The sequence below is a fragment of the Chanos chanos genome, chromosome 6 (genome assembly GCF_902362185.1).
Source record: "Chanos chanos chromosome 6, fChaCha1.1, whole genome shotgun sequence".
Lineage (NCBI taxonomy): Eukaryota > Metazoa > Chordata > Actinopteri > Gonorynchiformes > Chanidae > Chanos > Chanos chanos.
Window position 1 is genome coordinate 2699497 of NC_044500.1, and position 9641 is coordinate 2709137.

The window sequence follows — 9641 nt, forward strand, 5'->3', positions numbered from 1 at the left end:
GGATCATATTCTTGTGTTATAGTAAAACAGTCTCTTTGATGTGAAGTGGGAATCTATGGCTAGTCCTCATCAGGATATAAAGACAAGCTGTGTGTGTAACACTCCCTAAAGAGTGAAAATATAAATGCAGTCACTGCTCTCAGTTCAGTGGTGTCATGAAGTATCATTTGCTTAAGAAACAGTTTCAATGAAAAGAATAAATGGCACAACATCTGAGTCATTAGAGAAATGACCTCAGTTTGACTTTATCAGAGACATTAATGTAGTTTCTATCAGGCCCTACTCTGAAGATGACCAAAGTGTGTGAATTTTACCTCCAACAACATTCTCCATAAACCATAACGAATTATTACCTTCAGCTATTACTGTAGAAAGTTCTTGTGAATAGCCCCCTTTTTGCCATTTAACTTGTAAAGCTTTCACAATATTTTAAGTTAAATATCCTTCTAATTTCAACAAATTATACACGTAAACATTTTACCAGAATCATTGTCTTAAACTTTGACATTTTCCTTTAAACTATATTTAGTCTACATTAATTTCGTTGGTCTGAAAAACAAGGCAGAACATTGGTAAGAGTTACACTTATAATGAATTCACAACAAATTCATCCTTATAACATTAATATATCAATATTCTCATATTTTAAGTCAACACAAAAGAATACTGCTTGCACCTCTCTCTCTCAGTGAACAGCACAGGGCGTGGCACCATCATGTTCTCCTTGTGTGATACTAACAGAGCATCCCACCCTCAGCTAACACTTTAATGTTTTATTTAAACATGAAGTGCATCTGTAATGTTACTTTAGCATCAACATATATTTTATACCACACACACACACACACACAACACAGTGACATGAACTACAGTACTTTGAGTATCAGTCTTACCTGAAAAGAGGGAAACATAAATTTAACTGAAAACAATAGGATGTTCTACTGCTCTCAGTTCAGTGGTGTAATGAATGAGACACAGACAGACTGGCCCTATAAGAAGACCTTTAGAGACCAATGTAATAAGTCAGTCATTTTACAATTAGACAAAAACAACAGATCAACCAAATTACTACTTAAAAACCATGTGAAAATACAGTGGCATCACCAGATACAATTTTAATTCATGTTTTCACATGGCCCTTTTTTTTATTATCCCATTACGTGTGGATGTCCATGTGTGTGAATATGTGTGTGTGTGTGTTTAGCAGGGGTGGACAGTAACGAAGTACATTATAGCGGTAAACAGCAGACTGAGAGAGGGTTACTTTTAGTTGGGCGCCAGACGCCCGCTAGGAGCGTCACAGAGAGAGACAAAAGAAGAAGGTAAAAAAAATTAAAGATGAATAGTATAGTCTACTCGAAGCCTCTTTTACCCCTATCAGACCGCATAGGCGTATAGTAGGGCCTAGATTCACCTGCGGCCTGGCACAGCTAGCTCTAATCTCAGGGCCGCCATACAATAAAGAATTCCCATCAATATTTCAAAACAACATAAAAACAAAATAGGGACCATCCAACACCTATGTCCAGTGAGTAAATATATTTACAGCTGTTAAACATCCAGAGAAACAATGTGTATTGTACAATAACCAACATAAAAAAAAAAAACAAATCTCAATGTAACATTCAACACAAAACGCCGAACGTCCAACACAGAACACAATTTACAATTTTGGTCACAAATATTTACATATATACATAAGACCGACTGAGGGTTCGTTTCTCATTAGAGATAATTGAGAGGAGGAACAACAACAAACAAACAAACAAAAAAACGACCTCTGCAATGTTCGTCCCTCCTAACTGGACTCTCCGTGATGAATGTAAGGTTGCCAACCATGCGAACGGAGTTGAGCAGAATAGCAGATAGAGAGTGTGGAACAGAGGATAGTCACCTGGGGAAAGTAGGGGGAAAGCCGGCAGGAAGAGTGAGGAGTCCAACCTCTACGTGTCCGTGATTGTAATCCGGTTTAGTATAAAGAAAGAATTCCAAGCCGTACGAAAACGAAGCTGCGCGTACTGAATAGTCGACTATTAAAAATTAAACAGACAGTAAACGCCTCGGTGACAGCAAGGAAGAAAACCGCGAGAATGCCGTTTCAAGTTTTCCCTCTCCATAGCAGGAATCACGCCCTTTCCTATATTCTACGGTGGCCCCTTTCAGTCACGGCAAAAAGCCAATGACGTAACGGCAATCAAAGAAAAGAAAAGAGAAAAAGTTTGGTGATGGAAAGTGACAAGAAAGGAAAGCGTGATAGAAAGCAGAAAGCAAGTTATTTAGCGGGAGAAAAAATAATGAGCATGACACGGTGAAGGGTCCGTGTCGATTGCCACAACATTTACTTGAGTACTGTACTTAAGTACATTTTTCGAGTATCTGTACTTTACTTGAGTGTTATTTTTTTTGGAAACCTATGACTTTTACTCCACTGCATTTGACAGACAAATATTGTGCTTTTCTATTGTACTCCACTACATTTCTAAAAAAAGGTTCTCCTTACTCATTACTTTGAAGCATAGTTTTGAAGTCGGCGGATGAATTTTCTTTTCTAAAATGCGATAGGCCATATTGTGTTCGTCACAGGAGAAAACCCAATCACAGCAAACTGCTCCAATGCTGTCAGTCAAGTGCGTGCTGACTGCATTTTTTTAACAGTTGAACTTGGCGGGTTTTATTGATGGCTGCTACCACGGCAGGTAAAGATTATAAAAATAAAGGCTCCTCACCAGAGCAGCCATGGCCATATCTTAAGTCCATGTCTGCGATTTTTGAAATCAATTGGTTTTCAAGCTAACTGCTTCCCGTACGTGTTCGCGCGCTGTGTTCGCCTAACTTTTGTCGTAGGTGGCTGTGATGCAGTGCTCACTGCTCACTTATGATCATATTCGCCGCAGTAGATATGAGATGCGACATGGAAATCTCGATTAATATGTTTGTGAATGTGTGACGAATCTGGTGACAGAGGCAGACCACAACTGCCACTGTTAACACAGTGTGTGAACACGTACGGAAACCAGTTGGTTTGGAAACCATTTGGGACACAACACCGGGTTCTGTGTGAGTCCACTGCCGACGCATACTAATAGTTAGCGAGCGAAAATGCCGAGTTAACGTTACTGCCAAAAGTTCTTTCAGAAATATATGTTTTAATCTTGTCAGATAACCACAGCACTATTAGTAAGGTCACGCGAAGACCGTGGATTCACGCAGGACCCGGTCCCAATAAGGCGAGGCGGGCGGGAATCGAGCGGTGACGAGGGTCATCCAGCTGTTTCACATTTCAGCCAACGCTATGTAGTAGAAGTAAAATGAACCTAGCCTACATTATGACGTGTTTATCCTTTTAAGGCCAATCAAAGTTAACCTAGGGCCTATGTAACTGAAGCTATACACTGTATTTTATAGAGGAAGCACTCGATTTAACTGTGTTTCTAGAGGCTTTGTAGCATATTCAGGGAAATGTAGCATTTATAGGGAAATTGAAACACATTCAACTGGTTTCACAACTGGTTTCTACTGGAATGCCCAGTAGAAAAACCAATAGAAATTTCTACTGGAATGTATTGGTCTAAACTGGTCTCAGATGGTCGGTATTGGTTTTAGCTGGTTATTGAGTTCACGTAGTGTGTGAAATGTTACAGTTGGTATTTAAATGGATTAAACTAATTTCAATTGGTGGAACCTGGAATTATAGTGAATTCATCACTGCATGTAATTTATGTTTTAACAGTTTACTTCCACCACGTCCACACAGGCTGAGAACACACACACACACCTTTGTTTACTGCAATCTATATATACACCTTGATAACAACAATTTTACAGAGAATACTGAAATACAGGCAACAAGTAAACGTATAAGTAATGCCTTTATTGTCATGGTAAATGTACAACGAGAGTCAGAGTGCCAAGCAACATAGAAGGAATTAAAATATAACTACAAAATGTAAACATAAAGAAAATATAGAAACATAAAAATACGAATATAAAATCATTTTTAAGTGGCAGTGCAGTGCCTCAGGAAATGTTTTGTTTGATTGATTTAATACATGTACGTTGGAGGATGGAAATTTCTAAACATTTAAACGGCAGTGTCAAATTCTAGGCTACTTAATAGGCCTAAACATGGTTATAACCAGGCATACAACATTCGCTGGTAATGGTACAATACAGAATTTCACTTTTAAAATCATACTTTGTCGTTCTTAATGGTGGTGACCTCCCATCCAGTGTTGCCTTTGTCGTTCTTAATAGCGGTGACCTCCCTGACGGGCGACGCTGTTTCTGTCCTTATTTCGGGGAGGGGGCCTCTTGTTCTCCGCTGTCGTAGCGAGTTCTCGATCGGCTGCATTATATAAAATCCGTAACTATGTACTCACTAAACGCATTAACAGCAGCAGGCATACTAAATAAAGCCGTATCTACAAACAGCTGTTATCTGGCCAGCCTATGTTATGGATAACTAAAAACGAACAGTCGCAGGCGTGTGCTACATTGAAATATACAGTCTCAACGGGGACACACTGATTCGGTAACGTTATCACCTTTAACTATAGTTATAACTATCAGTATAACTCTACTAGCATACAAGCCCACGAAGTGAGTACTTGTTTTTGTCATATGTAAAAGCTAAAGTAAGTTAAGTAAGACGTGTTAAACACTTAATGCAATGAGTAGCTTACCGGTAGCAAAACCTGGCCTTAGGCGCCGTCGTCCAAATACCCAGTACTTGGTAGTTTCGTCGAAATTGTTTATACGAGAAAAGGGAACAACAGCCCGATAATTATCTTCCAAGTACCTTGTCAGAGCAAACTTTTTTTTTCACTGTGAACTAAGGCTAACTGTAGGTTGTAACTGTAAAGTTGCGTTTTACCCCAAGCGAAATTCGCGGGTTTTGATTGCTTGCCTTCGTGCGACGTTACAGCAAGGATTTTTGAATACACCAATCAGATTACTCAAGAAGGCCTAGGAGCCACGCCCCCTTCCCAGGTGTCTCTTCAGTCGAGACGGAGGACAAGCTGATCGTGTGATCAAAATGCTTGCTCTGATGTAATATAATTGTTTCAGTATTATCATGTCCAAATAAACAGTGTGTGCACTTCTTTGGTCAGTTATAGCCGGCAAAATATAATTAATAAAAATTGACCAGCAGGAAGGCAGAGTACTTTCTTTAAGCAACATACAACTTTAAAAATTAGTGTTTTTAAACTGAATATGAATTCAATTTAAATGTTCAATTTAAAATCACTTATTTTTAAAAGAAACACTAATGGTTCAAACGTTTTACAAATGACTGGACATTTTTAAAAAATCAGCGTATTCTCTGTAGTGCACTTTGTACGTTGTTAATTGATGAATCAAACAATTCATTTCATTATATTTCATTATTTTTGAGTGCATTCTCAATGTACAGCACTTTCTCACCAAGTGCAGGTATTGGGTTTGTTAGACCAGTTGAGACCAATTGAATCCAGCTGAAATGAATAGCAGACAACACCAGCTACATCCTATTGGTTTCAACTGGGTTGAACTGGTGGAGCAGCCACTGCCCATGGCTCTATTGGTCTGAACGGGTTTTAAATGGTTTCAACTGGTATTCTTAACTGGGCAAACCAATAGAATCTGAAAAACCAGTTGGAACCAATAGAAACCAGTAGAGACCAATAGAGACCAGTTCATCCCAATAGACTGGCTACTGGTTTTTCAACTGGAATTTCCACTAGGGATATTCCACAAGCTTTTTATTCTACAGGTTCTACAAGCAAGTCAGTGTATTCAGTAGGTTGTTTCAGAGTCACTAGGCTGCTTCAAAAGCAAGTACTCTAGTACTTTAACTGAAGTAAAAAATTTAACTGAAAAACTTGTATTGGAGTAATATTTGACCAGGAGTATCTATACTTTGACTCACTTAATGGGGTTGTGTACTTTGTCCACCTCTGGTGTTTAGTACATGTCACACTGCATCTGTGATTTCTCATACTGTCTGATAATATTTACTGTGAATGAATCTGTTTCTGATTCCAGAACAGTTTCAGGTTGTTGGTCCAGCTGGTTCTCTTGTTGCTGTAGCTGGTGAAGACCTGGTTCTGCCCTGTTCTCTCAAACCCAACATCAGTGCTGTGGACATGACAGTGGAGTGGAGTAGACCCCATGGATCAGACACTCTAGTGCATCTGTACACAGACCATGAAGACAGAAATGAGAGACAGATAGAGTCCTATAGAGGGAGGACAGCACTGTTTAAAGAGGAACTGCAGAAAGGCAACACTTCATTAAAACTCTCCAGAGTGAGAGTCTCTGATGAAGGAGAATATAAATGTTTGATTGATAATAAAAGCTGGCAGGATGATGTGACTGTTGAAGTCATAGTTGAAGGTGAGACTCATGATTCATTTAACCAAAGCAGCTGCTTATTTGTCATTTCAGATTCATTTGTAATAACTGAGAGTTAATATAGTCTTCATTGATTATTAGTTGTTGGAACCGACCCTGTGATCACTGTGACGGGCTGTGATGACTCAGGAAGACTGAGTCTACTGTGTGAAACTAGTGGTTGGTATCCTGAAGAGCCTGATGTTTTGTGGCTGAACAGTGAAGGAGAGATTCTCCCTGCACAGGATACAGAGACAGATGAAGACATAGAAGGTTTCAATGTGAAACAACGTGTTATTGTACAGGACAGTAACATCAACAGACTCTTCTGTAGAGTAATGATGACAGATCACATGAAGGAGGCAGAGATTTTCATCCCATGTAAGTAGATCTCATTTTGAATCAAACACACATTTGACTATGAAGCCCTTGATGACTGTAACTGGCGGTCCGATCAAAATAAATCCAAGAAAACAGAATTTGGGAAAGAAATTAAAGGGAATTTGAGAAAAAATGAAACAGATTTCATAGGGCCCTACTCACGTCATTCATGTTTATGCTTAGATTTAAACAAAATTGGTACAACCAGTTTTTGAATAATAATGTGCGTATGATTATGCATATGTGTAATGTGAATAATGGCTGTTTGGGGTAAAGTTTGATTATGTATATGTGTAATGTGAATAATGGCTGTTTGGGGTAAAGTTTGCAGGAATCCTGTGATCAGGGCTCTGAACCTCATCATTCCCTCAGGGATCTGTCTCATCATGCTGATCGTCTTGTTGTATCGGAAAGGACAAATACAGAAAGCAGCAGGTAACTGTTCAACTGTTGTAATCTTGTATATATATATATATATATATATAATTCTGCTTTGCGTTACAGTTTTGCTATTTACTATTTCTGTTTATTTGCTACAGTCATACTCTGTGAGGAACAGTAGTTCATCTTATAGAACTTCACCATTATCATCAAATTATTAATATAATTATTAATATGACTGGGAACAGTTAGATCAAATTAAAATCTTTTATTTCTGACAGAAAAGATTTATGACCAGAGGCAATGTTCATGACTGAATTAATTCTGTACAGTATTGATTAGTTGAAGATTTACTGACACAGAATGAACCACAGCTCTCAGCGACAGGGAAGAAAGAGACCAAAACTAAACTGAAGAGAACTAAAGGGAAACTTAGAGGAGCACTGAAAAAGGGTGTGTGTGTGTGTGTTTGTCTATGAGTGTGTGCATATGACTGTGAAGTTTAATAATCTAATCACTGTCCTGACAGTGGCGTTTGTTGAAGAAAAGCTGTCAAATCAGAGAGTGGACATGAGTAACAGGGAACTGAATGATTCTGATGTGGAGAAGCTCTCTGTTGGACTGAAGAATACTAAGCGTACAGTGGAGATTCTGAGGTAAGATCATCTCTCTGAGAGTCACACATGACCTGCTCTTCACTACAGCACATTCTCTTACAGTGAGTTTATAGTGCAGATTTTAGTAATATTCTAGTGAATGTGTGAATTAGGTTCAAATGAACCAAAAGAGATGATGAATGAGGATAAAATGAGAATTGACTGTGTGTGTCCAATCCAGTCAAACCCCTGATCTCCACACACACTAAGACAAACCATAATTAATAATGACACTAACAGATATCTGCTCATGATTCTTGACTGATGAAAGTGAAATGTCTCCCACATGTTCAGCCTGATGATTTTATTCTGGAATGTGTGTGTTGTTGTGCCAATGGTATGAGGAAATTCTGCTTAATGGCCCTCTGTGAATATTAGACTTCATACTAATATCACTTAGTTGTGACCACAAACTTATTTCAGAAGCTGAACCCAGTGAAATTACAGTTATCCCGAAAAATTCTCTTTATAGCTCAGTGCTCTGAACACTGAACCTAGAAATCATTCAGAGTAACTCTTCTTTAGCCGTACATATAATAATTAATAGATTTAAAGTAGCAAGTACAATAATACTCCTCAAATTCAATTCTCCTAGGTAATTAAGTTCCTGGATCACCACATTCAGGGACTAGGAACTAACTTGCCAAGTAGTCAGGGAATAGGCATGTGAACGTGAGTGTTTATTATAACAATCAAGCAGACAGGACTTATGTTATACACAACGGCTTCAGATGAAACTTTAACACACTCGCTATACAGAGACACCAAGAACTTTTAACTCAACAAACTAACGGCTACCAATAGCCAACAGTTCCTAAAGTATGTAAAAGAGGTCTAACTAGATAATAGCAATAAGGATTGGACCTCACCACCTTTTCAAGACACTGAACAATATGAAGTATGGATTAATGACTACTCAATAAAGAGGCACGCTGAACCCAAACAGAGAATGTAGTGTAAGAACTGTGCTAGTGGAGTTCCTCACTCTAAAAGAGTTTTGAGGAAAGGAGAGAAAGGGGAAGAGGAAGAGCAGGTCCCTCCACGGTCAGGTACGGCAGTCTGGAGGTGTGAAAAGTTGTCTGAGCGATGCGTAGTGGATCTCAGGAGGCTGCGAGGTGGATTTGGTTTGGAGCTAGGGACGCTTAGAGACGCGGCTCTTTGGAGGTGATGAGTCTGGACCAATTCTTCACGGAGACCAGCAGACCGGGACGAGGCAGGGTGACACCACAACCCAAAACCAAAAAGGACGCACTAGAGAATAGCAAGGTGTTCCCCATTTGATCTGTCTGAGAAATAGGGCGTGCTGCTGTCTTTCTTGGGGGTGTCTCCTGCCCGAGGGAGGGGACACCCCTTGGAATTGAAGAAGTGTTAATCAAAGCCCAGAGTACATAATTTCACATAACTTTTTCCCACTAAAGAATAGTACAATTACATTAACTTACTCGTATCGGCCGCATTTTATGCTTTCGAACAAGATCAAATATGGTTTCTCTATCATTAAAAACAGCACAGTTACACCGATGGTCATAAAATGAGCTGCTCGTGACTTGGCTCCTGGTGATTTTTAAGTCCTACCGCGCCTCTATGACTGTAGGAATGTTTATGGTTCAATCCGCATATTTTTTTTGATAATGTCGTATGGTTAGTTTCATTTTTCTTTTGTTCTACATAGTTTGTGGCTGAGTGGAGCAATGCAGATGGGGTCTGAATTCCATTCTCACAGGGAAACTAACCTCCCGAGGTGATCTGTTCTCCCTCACAATTAAACGTTATCAGCATTTGACCCAATGGTCTTGGGGTTGCTGCACTAAAACATGGAGCCTGGTGTCTGTTAGGTGTTAGAGTGAGGGG

At 39.2% G+C, this 9641-nt stretch overlaps 1 protein-coding gene across 1 annotated transcript; it reads left to right on the forward strand.

Moving 5' to 3' along the window:
* Nucleotides 1-6002: 6002 nt before the first annotated feature.
* On the forward strand, nucleotides 6003-7794 carry LOC115814011 (butyrophilin subfamily 1 member A1-like). Its single transcript, XM_030776724.1, has 4 exons — nucleotides 6003-6375; nucleotides 6475-6753; nucleotides 7078-7188; nucleotides 7664-7794. The coding sequence occupies exons 1-4, from the start codon at nucleotides 6003-6005 to the stop codon at nucleotides 7792-7794; spliced, it is 894 nt and encodes a 297-aa protein (XP_030632584.1).
* Nucleotides 7795-9641: the final 1847 nt, after the last annotated feature.